Source organism: Pavona decussata, unplaced genomic scaffold, assembly GCF_977016875.1.
Source record: "Pavona decussata unplaced genomic scaffold, jaPavDecu1.1 SCAFFOLD_260, whole genome shotgun sequence".
Lineage (NCBI taxonomy): Eukaryota > Metazoa > Cnidaria > Anthozoa > Scleractinia > Agariciidae > Pavona > Pavona decussata.
Genome location: NW_028145663.1, coordinates 1461719 through 1488614, shown reverse-complemented (window position 1 = coordinate 1488614; position 26896 = coordinate 1461719). Strand labels below are relative to the sequence as shown.

At 41.0% G+C, this 26896-nt stretch overlaps 2 protein-coding genes and 1 pseudogene across 4 annotated transcripts; 1 reads left to right on the top strand and 2 right to left on the bottom strand.

Annotated features, from left to right (window-relative positions):
• Positions 1 to 618: 618 nt before the first annotated feature.
• Positions 619 to 25654, bottom strand: LOC146456209 (uncharacterized). Of its 3 annotated transcripts, none has more exons than XM_085093431.1 (3): positions 25127 to 25654; positions 11589 to 12040; positions 619 to 1264 (listed from the first exon to the last, which is right to left on the bottom strand). In XM_085093431.1, exons 1-2 carry the CDS (start codon positions 25613 to 25615, stop codon positions 11774 to 11776), a joined length of 756 nt encoding a protein of 251 aa, XP_084949557.1. In that variant the 5' UTR covers positions 25616 to 25654; the 3' UTR covers positions 619 to 1264; positions 11589 to 11773. The 3 variants fall into 3 exon arrangements, with proteins under 3 accessions (XP_084949557.1, XP_084949559.1, XP_084949558.1); XM_085093433.1 differs by lacking the exon at positions 25127 to 25654 and adding an exon at positions 13155 to 13862; XM_085093432.1 differs by lacking the exons at positions 619 to 1264; positions 11589 to 12040 and adding an exon at positions 23996 to 24448 and having other exon boundaries at positions 25127 to 25645.
• LOC146456211 (uncharacterized) lies at positions 867 to 3061 on the bottom strand. Its single transcript, XM_085093430.1, has 2 exons — positions 2379 to 3061; positions 867 to 1716 (listed from the first exon to the last, which is right to left on the bottom strand). The coding sequence occupies exons 1-2, from the start codon at positions 2865 to 2867 to the stop codon at positions 1450 to 1452; spliced, it is 756 nt and encodes a 251-aa protein (XP_084949556.1). The 5' UTR covers positions 2868 to 3061; the 3' UTR covers positions 867 to 1449.
• LOC146456210 (uncharacterized) lies at positions 5098 to 6371 on the top strand (annotated as a pseudogene).
• Positions 25655 to 26896: the final 1242 nt, after the last annotated feature.

Sequence of the window (26896 nt, the reverse complement as noted above, 5' to 3'; positions counted from 1 at the left end):
ATTACCCGTGTGGTTTTTCTGTTTTGTGTTTCCAATATTTACAAAAGCAAAACAAAATTAATGAGATCTTTCCTTCCTTCAGCTCCTCGATGAGTCCGACATTTGGATTGATCTTCTAAAGGGTGATTGTACGTGATAAAGAGAGGATGGAGCTATCCCTTTAAGCCATGGTCCTCATTCAAAATTGGCTCTACACATAATTTCTATACTCGGTGTATCTGTGCAATTGAATTTTTATTGACGCAACCTTACATTGACCAGCTTTGAGCTATTATAAGCTACAAACAATATTCTTATACTCTATCATTAGAGACCGGTTTTCAATTGAGAGTCGCCAAACCAAACCCAAGTATTTACTGCTGCCAATCATAACAAACGTAAACAGCAAAATAGACCAATCAAAATTGAATTGATTCAGAGCAAAAACAAGTAACCAGCAACAAGCGTTGGCGCGCGCGAGAAAACGCTTGCGAGCAAGTCATGCACCATTGGTTTGGGTTTTGCTTGTCACTTGTTGAGGAAAGTGGAGGGAGGTTTGCCAACCAATCACAAAGTGTAGTGAGGCAAAACCAAAGCAAACTCCACGTCCTGTCGACACTCAATTAAAAACTGCTCCAGCACTATCAAAACATACAATAGCTTTTATTTTGCAAGATAATTGATAGCATGGCTGAGCCGATTGAGACAAATCCTCTAGCCTAAAAAGATTCTTGAAATCGGGGTGTGAACAATAAAGGGCAGGTTTTGAGGAAAGGGTACATACCAGTCATAACTGGGGCGAATTGTTTCATAACATTCTATTACTGAACTGACTTGCACCCACCTTACATGGTTCTTAGCTATAGAAGACACGAAGAAGTCACAAATTAAGGAATCCTTATCATAGGTTTTTTCATTGCTATTAAATCCAAAACTATAAAATAGAGCATTAGAACTACCATTACTGACGTAGCCGAATAAATCCTAATACAAAAGGACTACCCCTCGGGCGACTGACAGGACAATTTACTAAGACCTCCCCTTCCCTCTTCCGTACCCTCAGAGAAAACGGGCTATTCTTCATGTTCACCCCGTAAACAGACCTACTCTTTGGGAAAACAGCTACAACAGCTACAGTAGTTGAAAAGGTTACGAGTGATTGACAGTGATAAAATCTAAAGGTCAGTCATGCACATGTTCACGTATGCTTGACTGAAACACCGAAGCCATTTTTCTTTCTTCATTTTCAGGACGAGTTGTCAACAGATAGTATCATTAGAAGCGACTTTTTCGGTGCATGGGAGAGAAACTTGTGTTTCATTATAATTTAAACTTTTCTGTCCCCACTTTTGGCTACACATGGAGCGAACAGGAGCTTGTCTCAAGCTTTGCGTAAATCACTATTTCAATTTTATTAGAAATTTCAAGCTGCTATTAAATGAAATCAACTGCTGTAAAGAAAAAAATGGTTCATGCATACGGGAGCGCTTTGACGGTTTCCAAGTCTCCATCGAGCTTGTCCACATTATACTGCTTGATAGGCATCGTGGACAGGTCTGGAAACTTCTCCTTATTGGCATTTGTAAATGTGACTATATCCTGCAAGCCATCCACAACAGGCCCCGTGTTAGTGACGATCTGGTTGACTTGGTCGATTGTGGGAACAACAGCAGTCGTCTTTCCGCTTCCATTGTCCGGCCACAGCTCTTTGGCGACATTGTAGATTGTGTCTATGTGCTGTATGTATTCAAACAGTAAAACAAGCAAGAGTGAGTTAAAAACATCATTAACAATCAATTTCCACGAAAGGTCACGCGCCAGTTTCTTCATATTCAACCATCAGGCTCTGTTCTCTATCAAGCCCCCTCTCTAATAACCGTGACCCCCACCTTTGCTTGGGACACAGATTTCCTACCCTACTCCCTCCCCACGCACTCCAACCCCCCCACACACACACACTCACACACCTCTTACCTCTCATGTTAGAAAACGCAAAAGAAAAAAACTTCAAAACTCACGCGAACAAATGATCAAACTATGAGGCAGTATTATCGTGGTAAGATATTTTACTTCTAATAACAAACAACCTGTTAGCGCCGGTTATGTTTCCGTTAGTTATATGCTAAAATTATGGTAAAACTAATTTAATTGTTGCTTAAATACATCCCTCTTCTTTATTGACTAGCCCCCTCCACCCTCCTCCGACGACCACCCAAACGGAGGGCCAGAAATTAACAAGCTCCCTGGGGGCTAATAGGGTATTTACGGCAATAAAAACTGTTTTTTTTTTGTTTGTTTGTTTGTTTGTTTGTTTGGGGTTTTTTTGGTTATCTCCTTTCATTAAGTAGTCGGACCTACAAGCAAAGTTATAACTTTCTTGTGATCATGAGAGAACTCACCGTCTGCATTGGTTTAGTGTACTTAGTAAAAACATCTGGCAGAGGCACCATTATTCCGCTGCCAGCATCCACCGTCACGTCCTCCTTGGCCTGCATCCAATCGGAAAGGTCTTTGATATAGGTGGAGATATCGGAGATCAGCTGCGCCAATGCCTGGATCTTTTTCTGCTTCTTCTGGTTTGTTGTCTTTTCTGTGCCACTGGACTTCGATATTATCTTGTTCAAGGCAACCATCACTCCCCAAAGTATGGCACCAACCGCAACATTTTTGATAACGAACTTAACAAAATCTTTTACCACCGTTCCCCACTCGATTTCTTTCAGCGAGTTGAGGGTACTTCTTAGCTTGCCGACTTTTTCTTTGGCCTCTTTTATTTTCTCCTTCTCTTCCTCGTCTGCTTCTTTCTCTACTTTTTTTTCTTTAGCGTCATCGTCCATTTCTTCGTCGACATCGTCGATAATCTCCTCAGCTTCCTCTATCTCGGCCATTTGTAGTAATTTACCTCACAATTAAAAAAAATTTTGGATGCGGTTTGCAACGTTGCGCCTGGAGGGGTCCCGAGCAGTTTGATATCGTGGATAGATAGGCATCTATTTATACAGCATAGTTCAACCGTACGTGCTCATGAAAACAAAGCTTAACACGAGCTATTAAATCATTAAAACGTACGTGTGTCACCTTAACATCTCTAAACGCAGAACGGCCCAATCGCATTATTTTGCACCTGACGAGAAATTAAATACTTCATTGAAAATAAAACAGATAAAGGAAAGATTGGCACGTATTTCCTACCAAACATTGAATGCTATTACGTCATTCTAACGCCATTCTATTTCCGGGCAGAAGACCCGTGAAATTGGGCTCCACATACTTCGTGTAAACGTAACAGAGCGTTTAGTCCGAGCGGGGGTTTCGGCCGTTTAGGGAACATTTTTCGAAAAATTGCGCCTTGCACTGAATCAGTTTATCAGTACTTATCAGATCTCAGATGAAGAAATTCAACCTCGAAATTTGAATGAACATTAGGAAGAACTGGGTGATTTTGACGACTCTGAAACAGCTCGGAAGTAGACGACGGCAAGATTCGATAGCAGACAGTACAGCAAGCTTCGGCAACATTAACGCCATCAGAGAGAATATATTTAGCAGAAAAACTAACGCGGAGAGATTTCGACGTTTCGATGACATCCTGTCATCATTATCAAGAAAATGAAGAAAATTTACATAAGTAAGTAGACAAAACTAAACTGAAAACAATAGGATGTCATCGAAACGTCGAAATCTCTCCGCGTTAGTTTTTCTGCTAAATTTAATAACAAAAGTCAATCTTAGAGAGAATATAATTCCAATAAAAGCCCAACTATGCCAGAGATTGAGCTCCCAGGTGTTTCAGGCGGTTCAGGCGTTATGATGTTGAACTATGGTAAAGGACTCGACTCGACATGGCAGAAGAACAATTTTTCATTTCGAAGAGCATTTCCAATTTATGCATAAAATATAATTAATTTTCAAAATTGATAAATGATGTAAACTATCGTTCCAAGGCCATAATTTTCCGCTTTTACTGAAATTCCATTACTGCAGGTTGGTGATGAGTCAGACACGGTTGTGGAACAAAATATATACCACACAAACTGGAAAATGCGTCTTTTTTTTTTTTTAACTTATGCAAAAATAATTAAAAATTAATTCCACATGGATGACGATTTAATGACTTTTCAGAATATCTACAGGTTCGTTTTGCTTCACTGCGGTCTGTAAAAAAAAACCTCTTGCTGCTTCTGTACCAATTATAAGTAAAAAACAAACCAAGTGCGCCATTTATTTGTCGATCGTATGTGATTTCCCGCGAATTGTCTCACAAAGGCATTGCTTTGATGTTACCACCTTTGACGTACGAATTGTCGAACCCGAGAAGAAGTGATGAAATTCCTATGGAATACAAGGATCCGTTTCCATCCGCAAAAGCGAACGAAAATTCGCAAGAAGGAGCAACCATCGGTAGGGATATGTGGAGCCAGTTAAAGTGCGTTTCAGCTTTCATGGCATGTATTGATCCAGCACCAGCGAAACCTGAATATAAGCTGTTGCAACTTCGACAACATTTATCTGGTGAAGCCCTTAAGGCGGTAGAAACGGTAGGGCATTCAGCAGCGGCTTACGAAGCGGCAAAGGAGAGGCTAGAGAGAAAATTTGGCGGTCAGAGAAGAAAAATTGCCCTTCATTTAGAAGAGTTGGAGGCTATTAAGTCCGTTCGCCCTGGCAACGCAAGAGATTTAGAGAGGTTTGCAGCTTTGTTGGACGTACTTGTAGTTTATCTCAAAGAAGTCAATCGACATGAAGAACTGGGCAAACGGACATTATATGTCAGTCTGTGCAAAAAGTTGAAAGAGTCAGCGTTAGCCCACTATCATCGCTGGATGTACAAAAATGGTCGCTGGGAATCAGTGGAAACGTTAAAGGAGTTTATCGTACAATAGGCCGAATTTCAAACAGTGGCTTCGGAGACCATTCGGGGAGTTAACACAGCAAGCAAGAGTTTCGAGCAGAAGCGAAATCGGAAGGATAGCGAGAGGTCGACGTTCTTTGGTCGAGATCAGAAAACGGAAAGCCACAGAAAAACAGGATACATGTCACGCCCTTGTAAAGTATGTAATGGACCGCATGGAGTTTGGCGATGCGAGAAGTTCAAAGCCATGAGTGTTCAAGACAGATGGGATGCTGCCAAGCGTCTTCATTTGTGTTTCCAATGCACTAGAGAAAGTTGAGAAGTCCATCAAGTACGTGGATGGAAGATATCAAGTGGCGATTCCATGGAAAGATGACAAACCTGAACTGCCAGACAATTACAGTATGGCGGTGCGTCGGTTGTTTAACACTGAAAAGAAGTTGCGCAACAACCCAGAGGTTGGAGAAGCTTACTCCAAATGCATCAGTCAGTACCTTGAGAAAGGATACATTCGAAAGATAGATCCAGCTGAGAGTAGACCATCAAGAAAGTGGTACTTGCCTCATTTCCCTGTTGTAAGGCCTGATAGAATTACGACAAAAACTCGTATTGTATTCGATGCCTCCGCCAAGTGTGAAGGAGTCTCCGTGAATGACAAAATTTCGCCAGGACCAAAGCTGCAGAAGGATTTGAACGATGTGTTGCTACGTTTTCGCAAACATCCCGTGGCATTAGTTTGTGGCATTTCCGAGATGTACTTGAGAATTGAAGTTGCACCAAAGGACCGACCATATCTGCGCTTCCTCTGGAGATCACTAGAAAAATAGAAGGAGCCGGAAGAATTTGAATTCAATCGCGTGATGTTTGGAGTAAACTCATCGCCATTTCAAGCTCAGTTTGTGGCTCAAGCGAACGCCGAGAAGTACAAGGACGAATTGCCAATGGCCGCTGAGACTATGCTGAAATCTACTTACATGGACGAAAGTATGGACTCTGTGGCGGACGATAACCAGGCCTTGGAACTGTACGGTCAATTAGACCAGGTGTGGTCATGAGCAGGCATGCGAGCTCGAAAGTGGTTGTCAAATTCATCTAAGCTTCTCGAAAAGATTCCAGTTGAGGATAGAGCGTCTGAACTCCATCTTGACAGTAGTGGAGTACCAATGGTAAAGACACTGGGAGTCGCCTGGTTACCAGACGAAGAAGTATTTACATTCAAGACAAATCCTCCAGAAGAAGGGTTGGAACTTACTAAACGAAGTTTCCTAGAGAAGATTGCGAAGTTGTTTGATCCAGTTGGTTTCTAAGCACCGTTCATCATTCGTGCTAAAGTTCTATTGCAAAAGATGTGGGCTGCTGGACTCGATTGGGACGACCTTTTTCAAGGCGATTTGGCTAGAAGAGCTCGGACATGGTTCAGTGAGTTAGAAGATTTACCGGAAATCAAAGTTCCGAGTTGTCTGCGCTTAGGACAGGACGAGGAACTGCTTTCAGAGACACTGCATACATTTGTTGATGCATCGCAGGATGCGTATGGATCTGTCATCTTATCAAGAGTATGTTATAAGAGTGGATTGGCATCCAAAAGGCTAGTAACTGCTAAGACAAGAGTCACGCCACTCTCCACGACAAGTATTCCCAGATTGGAACTGATTGCAGCAGTTCTCGGGTTAAGAATGTCAGATTCTGTTTCCAAAGCCTTAGACAGTGCCTTGCATAAAGTAACTTCTGGTCTGATAGCATGAATGTACTGTAATGGATCAGAGGAAAAAGTCGGTCGTTCAAACCGTTTATCGCAAATCGAGTGGGAGAGATTCAATCAGTGTCTGACTTATCCTCAGCAATGGCGATTCGTTCCAACCAAAGAAAATCCAACTGACCTGGTTACAAGAGGCTTAAAAGTGTCAGAACTAGCTAGTGGTGGAACGGACCTGAATTCCTTAGAAACGACGAGTCAGAATGGCCGATAAATCGTGTCAACGTAGATTGGGAAACGAAATCAATGGAGATCAAGAGGAATGACCGAGAATTCCCAAAACAAGCAAATGATTATGTCGAGGAACGAACAAGGATTTCACTAAAGGAGAATAAGCATTTATGGCATTTGAATCCAAATCGATTTTCAAGTTGGCAAAAGTGTATCAGAGTTCAAGCATGGGTCTATCGTTTCGTAAACAACTGCAGACTATGTGAAAGAGAGTGGAGAGATAAAGCCAGGAGAAATTGAGGACACAGAAACTCATGAGGTTAAAAGCACACAACAAGAAGCTCTTACCGACGAGTACACAGCGCTTCTTCGCCAAAGAGAGTTACCAAATAACAGCAAATTGCTTGGATTAAAACCAAGAATTGACGAAGAGGGCCAGATCAGGAGTGAAGGTCGACTGAGATATGCAGAGTTCTTATCAGAAGACGCCCTATTTCCTATAATCCTGCCCCGCAAGAATCAAGTGACAAAGCTAATTGTCAAGCATTATCACGAGAAAGGGAAGCATGCAAGTGGAACTAATCGAACATTGGCGGCTTTATCAACCCGGTTTTGGATAATATCTGGTCGCGAAGAAATAAGAGAATGGGAGAAGGAGTGCAATGAGTGTCGAAGACGAAAAGCTAAAGCAGCAAAGCAAGTTATGGCTCCTCTACCACAGATAAGACTAAGATTATCACTGCGAGCATTTGCCCAGACGGCAGTAGATTTCGGAGGTCCTTTTTTTACCATTCGAGGCAGAGGAACACGGAGGCAGAAACGTTACTTGTGTTTGTTCACCTGTCTCTCAATGAGAGCAGTTCAACTGGATCGAGATGGCCTATGGTCTTGATACGGATTTGTTCTTGAATGCCTTTTACAGAATGGCCAATCGGAGAGGCCTTCCCCGAGGAATGTTATCTGACAATGGTGGAAATTTCGTTAAGGCAAACAAAGAGCTGCGCCAACTGGTCGAAGTGCTTGACCAAGACAGAATCAGAGCCTCCACAGCCAGTCAGGTAGTTACCCGGCACTTAAATCTCCCAGCAGCACCGCATTTTGGTGGCGTACATGAGTCAATGATCAAGGTAGCGAAACGGGCTGTGCATGCAATTTTAGGAAACGCACACATCACTGACGAAGAATTAATGGCCGCATTTACCGGAGCAGAGGCACTTTTGAATTCAAGATCTCTAACCTATTAGTCTGCAAGTCCCGATGACGATGTACCATCAACACCAAACCATTTCTTAATTGGTCAGATTGGTGGACAATTCGCCCGAGAGTCAGTGGACGAGACCAGCTTCAGCCCAAAGAAAAGATGGAGAAGAGTGCAAGAATTAGTGAGACACTTCTGGCACAGATGGCTGCGTGAGTGGCCTCCAAGCCTAAATGTCAGAAGAAAGTGGACTGAAGTTAAGCAAGATTTTAAAGTTGGGGACGTAGCTTTAGTAATTTCACCTAACACACATGAGGTCACTGGCCTCTCGAAAGAGTGATTGAAGTTTACCCTGGCCAAGATGGGCATGTTAGAGTCGCAGAAGTTCAAGTTGGGAAGAACCAGATCACAAGGCTTATTTCAAAGTTATGTCATTTGAAACTTACTTAAGAACGATGTTGAATCAAGAAACTTTGTTGTGGAACAATGATTGAATTATGAAAGGATTAGTGACGTTCCTACTTAGAAGATTTTTTCGCAGTTCCTCCTCTTACTAGGTTAAATGTTCGTTGATATGCTACGTCATATCAAGGGGGAGGTATGGACAAAAGAAAGAATGCCAAGACTTTTCTCATTAGGAATTAAATTGTTTTTGTTTTGCCCGAGTGACATGCAAATATTTCTGTCATGCATTTGCTATAACAATTTCATGTTTTTTAGTCGGATCAGATCTTGTTGTTTTTCTCGTGTTGTACGAGATGGTTTTTTTGGTAAATTCGAAGTGGAGTTTGACGGACAAACAAACACATTTCCTGTTTGTATTGAAGTCTTGTGGACATGCACATGTAAAAAGGTTTTTTGATGTGCATGATATACAATGCAGTGCTGGCCCGTGAGCGAAGCCGCCAGAGATACCGTCATCCATCCCCTCCCCCCCCCCCCCCTCCTCCTCCCAAGAAATTCAAATCGTACGTGTTCACTTGAAACAAAAAGTTAATAAGAACTGTCGTAAGCGTTAAGAAGTAAGTGCGTAAGTGCCAGCCCTACGTGCATTAATGTCAGCCAATCAAAACTAGACTGGGAAGGTTTATTTGATAGAAGAGAAATCAACAAGACAATTTTGTGAGACTTTCAAATACCCAAGGACACAATGGGAGTCGTTCTTGGAATAGAAGCTGCCGTAGGTGTTGCTGAAGCTGCAGAAGCGGCAGCAGGGGCTGCAATAGGGAAGTAGTGACAAGGTGACAAACTGAAAGAGCAAATTTTTACATGTACCTTCAGTAAGGACTGAATCGGCTAAGAAGTTATTTTATTAAAAGGGTAGCGCCGCTTTCAATAATTTTTTAAAATAGTTATTTTATACTACAGTTTTCAATTCTACTAGTGCGTGTTTGGGAATTGAAGATTTTTAAACCTTTTAGACTTTAATCTTCAATGCTATGTAATTGTAATTTTGTATTCATGGCTGTCATTGATAACAGTATTTTGTTTACAAATGCTGAAGGGATCACCCTGACTAAAATAAATAAAGGTATCTATTCTGTTTTAAAAATAACCCGAACGTGCTGACATTTAATTAGTACTATAAAACCCTTCAGGCGGCTGCTGTATCGGATGATAATGCCCAAGGCTGAATGATTGTCCAAAAAAATGAACAGATGGCCGAGAAGCGAAGCTTCGAGGACAGCGGTGAAATTTTGAGGACAATCCTTGAGCGGAACGAATTATTTTCCGAAATACCAGCAAGCCGGAAAGAAGTTTATTTACTTCATAACGGCCTGCGATTAATTTCCGAAACGCTCAGGCATTACTGTTTTTACTGTCTTTACTATGCGGGAAAAGACCACGCTCACTAAAATAGCCTTTCTATTGTGAAATTCCAAGACAGAAAAAAAACTGCCTCGATGAGAACAAGAGAGGATGAACTTCATTCTCTCTTGCTCACAACTAAAAAAATTTTTTTTTTTCAAACAACTAGTATTTACTGTTCTTGGCTAGTGCCAGTGCCTCCCCAAAATTTGAATGATCCAGTTACCAGGGAGAAGGCGAGGAGGTGGGGAGGGGGGGGGGGGGTTGTAGTGCAGGGGTGGACGATTAAGAAACCGTGTACACTCTTATGCCGTTTATTACGTATAATCCCGTGAGGGTACTCAGTGGTCTTTTGGGTGAAGCTGTGTGTCATTGATCAGCCACTTCTTGAATTACTCTCAGCTGCTAAAGGAAAGCCGGTTGCTGCAACAAGTACTTTTTTAAACTGCAGCTAAAAAAAAAATTGGTAAGACGACAGTGAAATAACTTCCATAATGAAGGATAAAGTATAAAGTCATTTTTTTTTTCAGAGGACAAGTCGTGTTACCCGTGTGGTTTTTCTGTTTTGTGTTTCCAATATTTACAAAAGCAAAACAAAATTAATGAGATCTTTCCTTCATTCAGCTCCTCGAATCCGACATTTGGATTGATCTTCTAAAGGGTGATTGTACGTGATAAAGAGGGGATGGAGCTATCCCTTTAAGTCATGGTCCTTATCCAAAATTGGCTCTACACATAATTTCTATACTCGGTGTAACTGTGCAATTGAATTTTTATTGACGCAACCTTACATTGACCAGCTTTGAGCTATTATAAGCTACAAACAATATTCTTATACTCTATCATTAGAGAGCGGTTTTCAATTGAGTGTCGCAAAACCAAACCTAAGTATTTACTGCTGCCAATCATAACAAACGTAAACAGCAAAATAGACCAATCAGAATTGAACTGATTCAGAGCAAAAACAAGTAACCAGCGACAAGCGTTGGCGCACGAGAGAAAACGCTTGCGAGCAAGTCGCGGACCATTGGTTTTGGTTTTGCTTGTCACTTGTTGAGAAAGGTGGAGGGAGGTTTGCCAACCAATCACAAAGTGTAGTAAGGCAAAACCAAAGCAAATCGACACTCAATTAAAAACTGCTCCAGCACTATTAAAACATACGTTAGCTTTTATTTTGTAAGATAATTGATAGCATGGCTGAACCGATTGAGACAAATCCTCTAGCCTAAAGAGATTCTTAAAATCGAGGTGTGACTTTTAAAGCAAAGAACAAAGGGCAGGTTTTGAGGAAAGGGTACATTCCATTCATATCTGGGGCGTTGTTTCATAACATTCTATTACTGAAATGGCTTCCAACCGCCTTCTATGGTTCTTAGCTATAGAAGACACGAAGAAGTCACAAATTAAGGAATGCTTATCATGAGTTTTTTCATTGCTATTAAATCCAAAACTATAAAATAGAGCATTAGAACTACCATTACTGACGTAGCCGAATAAATCCTAATACAAAAGGACTACCCCTCGGGCGACTGACAGGACAGAACAATTTACTAAGACCTCCCCCCTCCTCCTTCCGCACCCTCAGACAAAACGTGCTATTCTTCATGTTCACCCCGTAAACAGACCTACTCTTGGGAAAACAGTTACAACAGCTACAGTAGTTGAAAAGGTTACGAGTGATTGACAGTGATAAAATCTAAAGGTCAGTCATGCATATGTGCACGTATGCTTGGCTGACACACCGAAGCCATTTTTCTTTCTTCATTTTCAGGAGTCAACAGATAGTATCATTAGAAGCGACTTTTTCGGTGAAGTTTTGAATAAACTTGAAACTTGAAACTTACTTGGGAGACAAACGTGTTTTCTATTATAATTTAAACTTTTCTATCCCACTTTTGGCTGGGGGCGAACAGGGGCTTGTCTTAAGCTTTGCGAAAATCACTATTTCAATTTCTTTAAAAATTTCAAGCTGCTATTTAATGAAATCAACTGCTGTAAAGAAAAAAATGGTTCATGCATACGGGAGTGCTTTCACGGTTTCCAAGTCTCCATAGAGCTTGTCCACATTATATTGCTTGATTGGCATCGTGGACAGGTCTGGAAACTTCTCCTTATTGGCATTTGCAAACGTGACTATACCCTGCAAGCCACCCACAACAGGCCCAGTGTTAGCGACGATCTTGTCGACTTGGTCGATTGTGGGAACAACAGCAGTCGTCTTTCCGCTTCCATTGTCCGGCCACAGCTCTTTGGCGACATAGCAGATTGTGTCTATGTGCTGTATGTATTCAAAAAGTAAAACAAACAAGAGTGAGTTAGAAACATCATTAACAATCAATTTCCACGAAAGGTCTTCAATGTGGAGCAGTATTATCGTGAAATGCCGTTTTACTTCTAATAACACACAACCCGTTAGCGCCGGTTATGTTTCAGTTAGGTATATGCTAAAATTATGGAAACACTAATTTAACCTTTGCCTAAATACATCCCTCTTCTTTATTGCATGCAATTCTCAGACATATTTTAAAAGGCATGGCCAAAAGCCTCATTTGCATAAAATCAGAAAACAATCATAACATTTCGTGGATTGAACAAAGAAACGTCAAACTTGGCAGTCTTATGAAACCTGATGACCTTTTTTGATTCTTGCTTTAAAGTATGGAACATTTTGGTCACGTGACCATTAAATGATGATTAACGTCTAAAATCTTTAAGGTGAAACGGGGTATATAAAACAAACTATAATCAAACCTTTTCCGGCGTCATACTATTACACTGACTATGAAAGTTCATTATTAATTAGCCTTGTATGGTGGTACCTGTCATTCATATCAGAAGTTATTAAGTCATTTCTAATGTCACGTGACCAATTTCCCTTAATTACAGGACTGCTATTTAATGTGGACACGCAAACAAGGCTAATTCATTTCAAGTCCTTGACATGTAAACGTATGACACCAAAAGAGATTAAATACTATTTCATTTTATATACCCCATTTGGCTTAGAAGATCTTTAACAATCAATGATCATTTACAGGTCACGTGACCAAAATGCGTATCACTTTGAAGCAAAAAAATCAGTTAAGGTCTTCAAGTTTTATATAACTACCAAGTTTGACGGTTGTTTGTTTAATGTACGAAATGTTATGATTGTTTTCTTTTTTTATGCAAATGAGGCTTTTGGCCATGCCTTAATATGCCTGATGACTAGCCTTAGGATTAGAAATAAACAAGCCTCTTGGGGGCTGATAGGGTATTTACGGCAATAGAAACTGTTTTGTTGTTGTTGTCGTTTGTTTGTTTGTTTGTTTGTTTGTTTTTTATCTCCTTTCATTAAGTAGTTGGACCTACAAGGAAAGTTATAACTTTCTTTTGATTATGAGAGAACTCACCGTCTGCATTGATATAGTGTAATCAGTAAAAAAGTCTGGCAGAGGCATCATTATTCCGCTGCCAACATCCACCGTCACGTCCTTCTTGGCCTGCATCCAATCGGTAAGGTCTTTGATATAGGCGGAGATATCGGAGATCAGCTGCGCCAATGCCTGGATCTTTTTCTGCTTCTTCTGGTTTGTTGTCTTTTCTGTGCCACTGGACTTCGATATTATCTTGTTTAAGGCAATCATCACTCCCCAAAGTATGGCACCAACCGCGGCATTTTTAACAAAATCTTTTACCACCGTTCCCCACTCGATTTCTTTCAGCGAGTTGAGGGCACTTTTTAGCTTGCCGACTTCTTCTTTGGCCTGTTTTATCTTCCCCATCTCTGCTTCGTCTGCTTCTTCATCTGCTATTTCGTCCTCGACATCGTCGATAATGTCCATAGCTACTTCTTCCTCGGCCATTTGTAGTAATTTGCCTTACAATTAAAAAAAAAAAACAATTCAGATGCAGTTTGCAATGTTGCGCCTGGAAGGGTCCCGGGCAGTTTGATACCGTGGATAGATAGGCATCTATTTATACAGCATAGTTCAACCGTACGTGCTCATGAAAACAAAGCTTAACACGAGCTGTAAAACCGTACGTGTGTCAATGTCACCACATCTCTAAACGCAGAACGGCCCAATCGCATTACTTTTGCACCTGACGAGAAATTCATTATTGCAAGAAAATAACATAGACAAAGGAAATATTGTCACGCATTTCCTAATAAACATTGAGGGCTATTACGTCATTCGAACGTCATTCTATTTCCGGGCAGAAGATGCGTGAGAATGGGCTCCACACACCTCTTGTAAACGAAACAGAGCGTCTAATCCGAGCGAGAGTTTCGGCATTTTGGGACTATTTTTCGAAAAATTGCTCCTTGCGCTGAATCAGTTTATCAGTACTTATCAGATGTCAGATGAAGAAATTCAAGCTCGTAGTCTAAGTGAATATCAGGAAGAACTGGGTGATTTTGACGACTTTAAAACAGCTCGGAAGTAGACGAAGGGGAGATTCGATAGCAGACAGCTGCAGTACAGCAAGCTTTGGCAACATTAACGCCATCAGATGGAATATAATTCCAAAAAAACCCAACTATGCCAGAGATTAAAGTCTCGGGTGTTGCAGGCGGTTCAGGCGTTATGATGTTGACTGGAACTATGGTAAAGGAATCGACTCGACATGGCAGAAAAACAATTTTTCATTTCGAAGAGCATTTCCGATTTATGCATAAAATATAATTAATTTTAAATTGGATGCCCCTGGATAAATATTGAATAAATAAATAAATAAATGATGTAAACTATCGTTCCAAGGCCATAATTTTCCGCTTTTACTGAAATTCCATTACTGCAGATTGGTAATGAGTCAGACACGGTTGTGGAACAAAATATACACCACACAATCTGGAACCTGCGTCATTTTTTTTTTAACTTAGGCAAAAATAATTAAAAATGAATTCCACATGGATGACGATTTAATGACTTTTCAGAATATATACAGGTTCGTTTTGCTTCACTGCGCTCTGTAAAAAAAAACCTCTTGCCGCTTCTGTACCAATTATAAGTAAAAAACAAACCAACTGCGCCATTTATTTGTCGATCGTATGTGATTTCCCACGAATTGTCTCACAAAGGCATTACTTTGGATGTTGGAAACGTGACCTATCTAGTCACGATTGATTCTGTTCACTGTCTGTTTGAACCTCTGCCAAACTAGTGAGCAGAACAAAGCCCGGGACAAAGCAACTCTCGAATCTTGTTAACTTGGTTTATTTTCTTACCGGTTTTATTTATCTAGTCGTACAGGCTTTAATATCAAAAAGAAAGAGTTTGACAAGATAACTAAAAGAAGTATGTTTCATAGCTTAACTGTAGGTATTGAATTATTTACAGTGCAAATCATGTTCCCGGTTTAGGATGTGTACAGCACGTGCAGGATATGACTTAAGTCATTCCGTTAATATGCAATGTTTATTAGTTTGGGGGTTCTCGGAGTAAACATAATATGTATGTCATAGTCCATACGTTGAACACGCGACCATTTGATTATCTGAAGAAATAAATTATATCCAAGATATAAATAACTTATAAGCTACATTTTACAATAACTGTCCAAATTCCTGGGCGCTGATTGGCTCGTACGTAGCTATTGTCTATAAGAGTGCAGACAATAAAAATGACGTCAGATGTAACGCGCGCGCTTTCCCAACGAAAAATATAGCCAATTCCGCTCGTACGTTTTCCATGTTATTGTAAAAAACCAATCGACGGCAGTTTTCTATGGTCTATACTCTTATAGCCTGCGGCTTGTGGTTCCACTTGAGTTTTGAACATTTTTTGACGTCATTTTATGGTCTATAAGAGTATAGACCATAGAAAACTGCCGTCGATTTGTTAAATGTTTGACTTTTCTGGGCTCACGGATTTTTAAAATTTCGCAATCCAAGATTTGGACCTTCAAAGATTACAAACAGGATATGACGACTAAAATCCTGTGTTACCGTAACGGGCTAACGAATCAGTAATGACGTGATCCAGGACTCGAACCCGGGACCTTTAAAGATTGCGTGCAGGATATGAATAAAATCCTGTGTTACAAAATAAGCAATGTTTTGTTTTAGGGATCACGGTTCTAATGTCGTGAACGAGGCTAAGGAAAGGGACGGTGACCATGAAGCAAATCCAAGTGATCAAGGAAGGGGCAAGAGGGGCAAGCACTTCAACCCGGGACCTCAAGACTACACGTCTACCCCCCTTACCCGTTCAGTCATACCGCCTTTGCAGTCTTCTATATACGTTTTGCTTGGTCAGCGTGTAACATGTTTTCTGCAACTAGCAACGTAATGCTTTAGATAACATTGCGTGAATTTACAGGAAAAGTTAACTCTTGTTACAGAACATCTAAATGTAGTTGCCATGGCGTTCTAGTTTGTTTATTGTGTTGTTCACATTTGATGTCCTTATTATGTTACAGTGAGTATTCTCGTTTTGGTGTTAGGAGACTCAATTGAAAACCAAAAGCTGCCTATACTAAAGACTTCCTACGGAAATGTAAAAAATAAACTACAAATTAAACGACCGCGAACGAAAATGCTGGAAGTATACCGGCGCAGGATCTGTAAAAGATCAAATCCGGCAGCCAAAAATAAAAAAAAAGTAACTGAAACTCCCTATTTTTCACGCTCTTTTTCAACCTCTTCCAGCTACATTGCTAATTTCTAAAGCTTCTTCTATCTGTGACATTTGCATTGGACAAAAGAAAGAATGCCAAGACTTTTCTCATTAGGAATTAAATTGTTTTTGTTTTGCCCGAGGGACATGCAAATATTTCTGTCATGTATTTGCTATAAAAATTCCATGTTTTTTTTAGTCGGATCAGATCTTGTTGTTTTTCTTGTGTTGTACGCAGGCGCGTAGGAAGGGGGGTTCGAGGGGTTCGAACGAACCCCCTTTGAAGATCAACAATGGCCGAAGAAAAACTTTTAGATAAAGTTCCTGTCGTCGAAATACATCAACGAAAGAAAAATAGAGATATAAACCCGTTCGTTAGGCCTTATGTCTTATCCACAGTAAAAATAAAAATTGTCAAGAACCCTTGGAAATTAATTTCAATGACGTTTCATTTTGTGGTAAAACCGCATCCGCTCGAAAACGCCATAGAAAAGCATGCTTTGCGATACGTTTTGTTCTCTGAATGCTGCATTGTTCTGAAAGGAGATTCACTTCAAACTTAATAGTTCAAGCCTTGTTGAGTTTCACGCGCAATTACGTACAAGTTCGCCTGAGAACATTCACTTGTGAGTGTGAACGTTCCATAAGCGCAATGAGGAGCTGAACATGTACCATGGGAGAGAGTAGGCTGCCCGCCCTGGCTCTAATGCATATCAAATATGATATGCCTGTCAATCTTGACGAGATAGTCAGTTTGTTCGAGGGCCCACACCCAAGAATGATGCAGTTTACCAGCTTGGTGTATGACTATCAGCAGATCAAATAGCTATCAGAACTTGACAGGGCACGGAATGTACTTTGAACTTTCTTGTTTAAGTTGAAACAATTATGCCGCCGAAATGATGTATATAGCTTAAAAAGCTGCTGTAAAACAAAATTGTGATTTGCCTAAAATGGGTCTCAAAATGCAGGAAATGAGGTTTCTGGGAACCTAGATTTTCAAAAATTTCCGGGCGAGCATGCCCCCGGACCCCCCTAGTAAGAGCGCCTCCGGCGGTCAGCAAGATTTGGGGCTCAACGAACACCCCTATCGAACCCTTAGCTACGCGCCTGGTACGAGATGGTTTTTTGGTAAATACCAAGTGGAGTTTGACAGACAAATAAACACATTTCCTGTTCGTATTGAAGTCTTGAGGACATAATTACTTGGTAGCAGAGCGAGGTTCTGTGGACGTTTCAATATGACTGCTGGAGATGACGAGAATGTTTTGAATGACGCCGATGCAAATGAGGACCTCATCGATACTGGCAAGGAACAGAAACGGGTCGTAAAAACGCAACTTACGAAGCTTTATATTCGCTTGATAAAGTTGATGACGGAAGAAACCATTGACAGAGATGCTATTCTAACAGCCCTTGAAGAAACAGAAGAAAACAAGATGGAAACGATCCAAATAGTCGACGATTTAGTCAGATTATGTTTCCAAAGCCTTTGACAGTGCCTTGAATAAAGTAACCTTCTGGTCTGATAGCATGAATGTACTGTGGTGGTTCAGAGGAAGAAGCCGGTCGTTCAAACCGTTTGTCGCAAATCGAGTGGGAGAGATCCAGTGTCAGTGAGTGATCCTCGGCAATGGCGATTCGTTCCAACCAAAGAAAATCCAGCTGACCTGGTTACAAGAGGCTTAAAAGTGTCGGAACTAGCTAACTGCGAGAAGTGGTGGAACGGACCTGGGTTCCTTGGAAACGACGAGTCAGAATGGCCGATAAATCGTGTCAACGTAGATTAGGAAACGAAATCAATGGAGATCAAGAGGAATGACCGAAAATTCCCCAAACAAGCAAATGATTATGTCGAGGAACGAACAAGGATTTCACTAAAGGAGAATAAGCATTTATGGCATTTGAATCCAAATCGATTTTCAAGTTGGCAAAAATTTATCAGAGTTCAAGCATGGGTCTATCGTTTCGTAAACAACTGCAGACTATGTGAAAGGGAGAGTGGAGAGCTAAAGCCGGGAGAAATTGAGGACACAGAAACTCATGAGGTTAAAAGCACACAACAAGATGCTTTTATCGACGAGTACACAGCGCTTCTTCGCCAAAGAGAGTTACCAAATAACAGCAAATTGCTTGGATTAAAACCAAGAATTGACGAAGAGGGCCAGATCAGGAGTGAAGGTCGACTGAGATATGCAGAGTTCTTATCAGAAGACGCCCTATTTCCTATAATCCTGCCCCGCAAGAATCAAGTGACAAAGCTAATTGTCAAGCATTATCACGAGAAAGGGAAGCATGCAAGTGGAACTAATCAAACATTGGCGGCTTTATCAACCCGGTTTTGGATAATATCTGGTCGCGAAGAAATAAGAGAATGGGAGAAGGAGTGCAATGAGTGTCGAAGACGAAAAGCTAAAGCAGCAAAGCAAGTTATGGCTCCTCTACCACAGATAAGACTAAGATTATCACTGCGAGCATTTGCCCAGACGGCAGTAGATTTCGGAGGTCCTTTTCTTACCATTCGAGGCAGAGGAACACGGAGGCAGAAACGTTACTTGTGTTTGTTCACCTGTCTCTCAATGAGAGCAGTTCATCTGGATCGAGATGGCCTATGGTCTTGATACGGATTTGTTCTTGAATGCCTTTTACAGAATGGCCAATCAGAGAGCTCTTCCCCGAGGAATGTTATCTGACAATGGTGGAAATTTCGTTAAGGCAAACAAAGAGCTGCGCCAACTGGTCGAAGTGCTTGACCAAGACAGAATCAGAGCCTCCACAGCCAGTCAGGTAGTTACCTGGCACTTAAATCCCCCAGCAGCACCGCATTTTGGTGGCGTACATGGGTCAATGATCAAGGTAGCGAAACGGGCTGTGCATGCAATTTTAGGAAACGCACACATCACTGACGAAGAATTAATGGCCGCATTTACCGGAGCAGAGGCACTTTTGAATTCAAGATCTCTAACCTATTAGTCTGCAAGTCCCGATGACGATGTACCATCAACACCAAACCATTTCTTAATTGGTCAGATTGGTGGACAATTCGCCCCAGAGTCAGTGGACGAGAACACCTTCAGCCCAAAGAAAAGATGGAGAAGAGTGCAAGAATTAGTGAGACACTTCTGGCACAGATGGCTGCGTGAGTGGCTTCCAAGCCTAAATCAGGAGAAAGTGGACTGAAGTCAAGCAAGACTTTAAAGTTGGGGACGTAGTTTTAGTGATTTCACCCAACACACCACGAGGTCACTAGCCTCTCGGAAGAGAGTCGCAAAAGTTCAAGTTGGGAAAAACCAGATCACAAGGCCTATTTCAAAGTTATGTCACTTGGAACTTACTTAAGAACGATGTTGAATCAAGAGACTTCGTTGTGGAACAATGATTGAATTATGAAAGGATTAGTGACATTCCTTCTTAGAACATTTTTTCGCAGTTCCTCCTGTTATTAGGTTAAATGTTCGTTGATATGCTACGTCATATCAAGGGGGGAAGTATGGACAAAAGAAAGAATGCCAAGACTTTTCTCATTAGGAATTAATTTTTTTTTTTTGCCCGAGGGACATGCAAACATTTCTGTCATGCATTTGCTATAAAAATTTCATGTGTTTTAGTCGGATCAGATCTTGTTGTTTTTCACGTGTTGTACGAGATGGTTTTTTTGGTAAATTCGAAGTGGAGTTTGACGGACAAATAAACACATTTCCTGTTCGTATTGAAGTCTTTTGGACATGCATTACTGTAAAAAGGTTTTTTGATGTGCATGATATACAATGCAGTGCTGGCCTGTGAGCGAAGCCGCCGGAGATACCGTCATCCTCCCCCCCCCCCCCCCCCCCTCCACTTTCCCAAGAAATTCAAATCGTACGTGTTCACTTGAAACAAAAAGTTAATAACAACTGTCGTAAGCGTTAAGAAGTAAGTGCGTAAGTTCCAGCCCTACGTGCATAAATGTCAGCCAATCAAAATTAGACTGGGAAGGTTTATTTGACAGAAGAGAAATCAACAAGACAATTTTCAGGGCCGTAGCCAGAAAAAAGTATGGACTGAGGCAATATCCACGGTTAAATTCCCCGCCTAGCAATTTAGGGTCTTTATGATGATTACATTTAAACTAAACACTGGGATCAAACTTTATTTGACAAAAATTCCGCTAGGAGCCCTTAAGGCCATCTAGATCTAGAGATCGAAGTGACTCTTTTTTTTTGGGGGGGGGGGGGGGGGAGTTGGGGGGAGGGGGCTATTTAAATGCTACTTTAGGGGCTCTGTGTGCCTGACCAGAGGTTTCGTGAAAAAAAGGGTTTATTGTGGGGGGGGGGGGGGGGGGAAGGGGTGCTCAGTCTCGCAGGCTCATAAAACCTGGTCTCGGCCGTTCTCATTTGAGGATTTTCGTTTCTAAATAGCAACGAAGTTAGCTGTTAAATGGTAGCGCGATATCGCCTATGACCACTAGCATTCCACCGCCTGTAGAGGCCTTAGCGAGTCCACAGGGATTTCGCTGTGGACATAAGCTAATGCAAGGCCATGGAGCCTGTAAGAGCTCATCGATGAAGTACACCTGGTCTTCAACCTGCGGAGAACGCTTAAGCTGGGCTCACACGAACAGCTTCCTGTACTTAGTGGCGCTGCCGCCTGTCCGGTTTTTGCCTCTACAACTTCTTTCCGACCATCATTGGTGGCTTCTTCACTGACACCACCATCTCTTCTAGATGGAATTAAGGACAAAGTTGCTTCGCTGAATACTAGTAATGCCAAAACAAGGTTAAATTTTGGTTCGATTTTTGAGAAGAACTGAAAGCATGTTATGAGAGCAACTACTTTCCGCTTTCTTTGAAAAAAGCTGTTGATAGAACGCTGCATTTTGACAGATTTTCCTCACTCAGATCAGAGAAGACAAAAGACTCGAGAAATGGAGGAAAAACACATGAAAGCAAGGCAGTTTTCTTTGGGAAGCCTCTGCCTAGTTAGCATGAATTTTTGCTTAATTTTTCTCGTCTGTAATTCAGGGCACTGCCTGATTCGCGTTACCAGTCAACATAATATCATGTTGCGTTAACATTTTTTTTACTTATTTAACTGTTTGTGAATTTGTCAACAATGACTGAGGCAAGTGCCTCGGTTTGCCTCATACTGGCTACGGCCCTGATTTTCTGAGAGTTAATACCCAAGGACACAATGGGAGTCGTTCTTGGAGTAGAAGCTGCCGTAGGTGTTGCTGAAGCTGCAGAAGCGGCAGCAGGGGCTGCAATAGGGAAGTAGTGACAAGGTGACAAACCGAAAGAGCAAATTTTTACATGTACCTTCAGTAAGGACTGAATCGGCTAAGAAGTTATTTCATTACAAGGGAAGCGCCGCTTTTAATAATTTTTTAAAATAGTTATTTTATATTACAGTTTTCAATTCTACTAGTGCATGCTTTTGAATTGAAGATTTTTAAACCTTTTAGACTTTAATCTTCAATGCTATGTAATTGTAATTTTGTATTCATGGCTGTCATTGATAACAGTATTTTATTATAAATGCTGAAGGAATCACCATGACTAAAATAAATAAAAGTATCTGTTCTGTTTTAAAAAATAACCCGAACGTGTTGACATTTAGTCCTATAAAACCGTTCAGGCGGCTGCTGTATCGGATGATAATGCCCAAGGCTGAATGATTGTCCAAAAAATGAACAGATGGCCGAGAAGCGAAGCTTTGAGGACAGCGGTGAAATTTTGAGGACAATCCTTGAGCGGAACGAATTATTTTCCGAAATACCAGCAAGCCGGAAAGAAGTTCCATTTATTTCATAACGGCCTGCGATTAATTTCCGAAACGCTCAGGCTTTACTGTTTTTACTGTCTTTACTATGCGGGAAAAGACCACGCTCACTGAAATAACCTTTCTATTGTGAAATTCTAAGACAGAAAAAAAACTGCCTCGATGAGAACAAGAGAGGATGAACTTCATTCTCTCTTGCTCACAACTAAAAAATCTTTTGTCTTTTTTCAAACAACTAGTATTTACTGTTCTTGGCTAGTGCCAGTGCCTCCCCAAAATTTGAATGATCCAGTTACCAGGGAGAAGGCGACGGGGTGGGGGGGAGGGGGGGGGGGGTTGTAGTGCAGTGGTGGACGATTAAGAAACCGTGTACACTCTTATGCCGTTTATTACATATAATCCCGTGAGGGTACTCAGTGGTTTTTTGGGTGAAGCTGTGTATCATTGATCAGCCACTTCTTGAATTACTTTCAGCTGCTAAAGGAAAACCGGTTGCTGCAACAAGTACTTTTTCAAACTGCAGCTAAAAAAAAAATTGGCAAGACGGCAGTGAAATAACTTCCATAATGAAGGATAAAGTATAAAGACATTTTTTTTTTCAGAGGACAAGTCGTGTTACCCGTGTGGTTTTTCTGTTTTGTGTTTCCAATATTTACAAAAGCAAAACAAAATTAATGAGATCTTTCCTTCCTTCAGCTCCTCGATGAGTCCGACATTTGGATTGATCTTCTAAAGGGTGATTGTACGTGATAAAGAGAGGATGGAGCTATCCCTTTAAGCCATGGTCCTCATCCAAAATTGGCTCTACACATAATTTCTATACTCGGTGTATCTGTGCAATTGAATTTTTATTGACGCAACCTTACATTGACCAGCTTTGAGCTATTATAAGCTACAAACAATATTCTTATACTCTATCATTAGAGAGCGGTTTTCAATTGAGTGTCGCAAAACCAAACCCAAGTATTTACTGCTGCCAATCATAACAAACGTAAACAGCAAAATAGACCAATCAAAATTGAATTGATTCAGAGCAAAAACAAGTAACCAGCAACAAGCGTTGGCGCGCACAAGAAAACGCTTGCGAGCAAGTCACGGACCATTGGTTTTGGTTTTGCTTGTCACTTGTTGAGGTTTGCCAACCAATCACAAAGTGTAGTGAGGCAAAACCAAAGCAAACTCCACGTCCTGTCGACACTCAATTAAAAACTGCTCCAGCACTATCAAAACATACAATAGCTTTTATTTTGCAAGATAATTGATAGCATGGCTGAGCCGATTGAGACAAATCCTCTAGCCTAAAAAGATTCTTGAAATCGGGGTGTGAACAATAAAGGGCAGGTTTTGAGGAAAGGGTACATACCAGTCATAACTGGGGCGAATTTTTTCATAACATTCTATTACTGAACTGACTTGCACCCGCCTTACATGGTTCTTAGCTATAGAAGACACAAAGTCACAAATTAAGGAATCCTTATCATAGGTTTTTTCATTGCTATTAAATCCAAAACTATAAAATAGAGCATTAGAACTACCATTACTGACGTAGCCGAATAAACGCTAATACAAAAGGAGTACCCCTCCGGCGACTGACAGGACAGAACAATTTACTAAGACCTCCCCCCTCCTCCTTCCGCACCCCCAGACAAAACGTGCTATTCTTCATGTTTACTCTTGGGAAAACAGTTACAACAGCTACAGTAGTTGAAAAGGTTACGAGTGATTGACAGTGATAAAATCTAAAGGTCAGTCATGCATATGTTCACGTATGCTTGACTGAAACACCGAAGCCATTTTTCTTTCTTCATTTTCAGGACGAGTTGTCAACAGATAGTATCATTAGAAGCGACTTTTTCGGTGAAGTTTTGAACAAACTTGAAACTTGAAACTAGTACTTGGGAGACAAACGTGTTTTCTATTATAATTTAAACTTTTCTGTCCCACTTTTGGCTGGGGGCGAACAGGGGCTTGTTTCAAGCTTTGCGTAAATCACGATTTCAATTTCTTTAAAAATTTCAAGCTGCTATTAAATGAAATCAACTGCTGTAAAGAAAAAAAATGGTTCATGCATACGGGAGCGCTTTGACGGTTTCCAAGTCTCCATCGAGCTTGTCCACATTATACTGCTTGATTGGCATCGTGGACAGGTCTGGAAACTTCTCCTTATTGGCATTTGTAAACGTGACTATATTTTGCAAGCCATCCACAACAGGCCCCGTGTTAGTGATGATCTGGTTGACTTGGTCGATTGTGGGAACAACAGCAGTCGTCTTTCCGCTTCCATTGTCCGGCCAAAGCTCTTTGGAAACATTGTAGATTGTGTCTATGTGCTGTATTCATTCAAAAAGTAAAACAAACAAGAGTGAGTTAGAAACATCATTAGCAATCAATTTCCACGAAAGGTCACGCGCCAGTTTCTTCAGATTCAACCATCAGGCCCTGTTCTCTGTCAAGCCCCTCTTTCTAATAACCGTGACCCCCACCTTTGCTTGGGACACAGATTTCCTACCCTACTCCCTCCCCACATCCCCACCCCCCCCCCCCCCACACACACACACACACACACACCTCTTACCTCTCATGTTAGAAAACGCAAAAAAAAAAAATATTTCAAAACTCAGGCGAACCAATGATCAAACTATGAGGCAGTATTATCGTGGTAAGATAAATTACCGTTGTACTTCTAATAACACACAACCTGTTAGCGCCGGTTATGTTTCAGTTAGGTATATGCTAAAATTATGGAAACACTAATTTAACTTTTGCTTAAATACGTCCCTCTTCTTTATTGACTAGCCCCCCCCCCCCCCCCCCCTACGACCACCACCCCAATGGAGGGCTAGAAATTAACAAGACCCTTGGGGGCTAATAGGGTATTTACGGCAATAAAAACTGGGTTTTTTTGGTTTGTTTGTTTGTTTGGGTTTTTTTTTTTGTTATCTCCTTTTATTAAGTAGTCGGACCTATAAGCAAAGTTATAACTTTCTTGTGATCACGAGAGAACTGACCGTCTGCATTGGTTTAGTGTACTTGGTATAAACGTCTGGCAGAGGCACCATTATTCCGCTGCCAGCATCCACCGTCACGTCCTCCTTGGCCTGCATCCAATCGGAAAGGTCTTTGATATAGGTGGAGATATCGGAGATCAGCTGCGCCAATGCCTGGATCTTTTTCTGCTTCTTCTGGTTTGTTGTCTTTTCTGTGCCAGTGGACTTCGATATTATCTTGTTCAAGGCAATCATCGCTCCCCAAAGTATGGCACCAACCGCGACATTTTTGATAACGAACTTAACAAAATCTTTTACCACCGTTCCCCACTCGATTTCTTTCAGCGAGTTGAGGGCACTTCTTAGCTTGCCGACTTTTTCTTTGGCCTCTTTTATCTTCTCCTTCTCTTCCTCGTCTGCTTCTTTCTCTACTTTTTTGTCTTTAGCGTCATCGTCCATTTCTTCGTCGACATCGTCGATAATCTCCTCAGCTTCCTCTATCTCGGCCATTTGTAGCAATTTACCTCACAATTAAAAAAAATTTTGGATGCGGTTTGCAACGTTACGCCTGGAGGGGTCCCGAGCAGTTTGATATCGTGGATAGATAGGCATCTATTTATACAGCATAGTTCAACCGTACGTGCTCATGAAAACAAAGCTTAACACGAGCTATTAAATCATTAAAACGTACGTGTGTCACCTTAACATCTCTAAACGCAGAACGGCCCAATCGCATTATTTTGCACCTGACGAGAAATTAAATACTTCATTGAAAATAAAACAGATAAAGGAAAGATTGCCACGTATTTCCTACCAAACATTGAATGCTATTACGTCATTCTAACGCCATTCTATTTCCGGGAAGAAGACCCGCGAAATTGGGCTCCACATACTTCGTGTAAACGTAACAGAGCGTTTAATCCGAGCGGGGGTTTCGGCCGTTTAGGGAACATTTTTCGAAAAATTGCGCCTTGCACTGAATCAGTTTATCAGTACTTATCAGATCTCAAATGAAGAAATTCAACCTCGAAATTTGAATGAACATTAGGAAGAACTGGGTGATTTTGACGACTCTGAAACAGCTCGGAAGTAGACGAAGGCAAGATTCGATAGCAGACAGTACAGCAAGCTTTGGCAACATTAACGCCATCAGAGAGAATATAATTCCAATAATAGCCCAACTATGCCAGAGATTAAGCTCTCAGGTGTTGCAGGCGGTTCAGGCGTTATGATGTTGAACTATGGTAAAGAACTCGACTCGACATGGCAGAAGAACAATTTTTCATTTCGAAGAGCATTTCCAATTTATTCATAAAATATAATTAATTTTCAAAATTGATAAATGATGTAAACTATCGTTCCAAGGCCATAATTTTCCGCTTTTACTGAAATTCCATTACTACAGGTTGGTGATGAGTCAGACACGGTTGTAAAACAAAATATATACCACACAAACTGGAACCTGCGTCATTTTTTTTTTTTTAACTTATGCAAAAATAATTAAAAATTAATTCCACATGGATGACGATTTAATGACTTTTCAGAATATCTACAGGTTCGTTTTGCCTCACTGCGCTCTGTAAAAAAAACCTCTTACCGCTTCTGTACCAATAATAAGTAAAAAACAAACCAACTGCGCCATTTATTTGTCGATCGTATGTGATTTCCCGCGAATTGTCTCACAAAGGCATTGCTTTGATGTTACCACCTTTGACGTACGAATTGTCGAACCCGAGAAGAAGTGATGAAATTCCTGTGGATTACAAGGATCCGTTTCAATCCGCAAAAGCG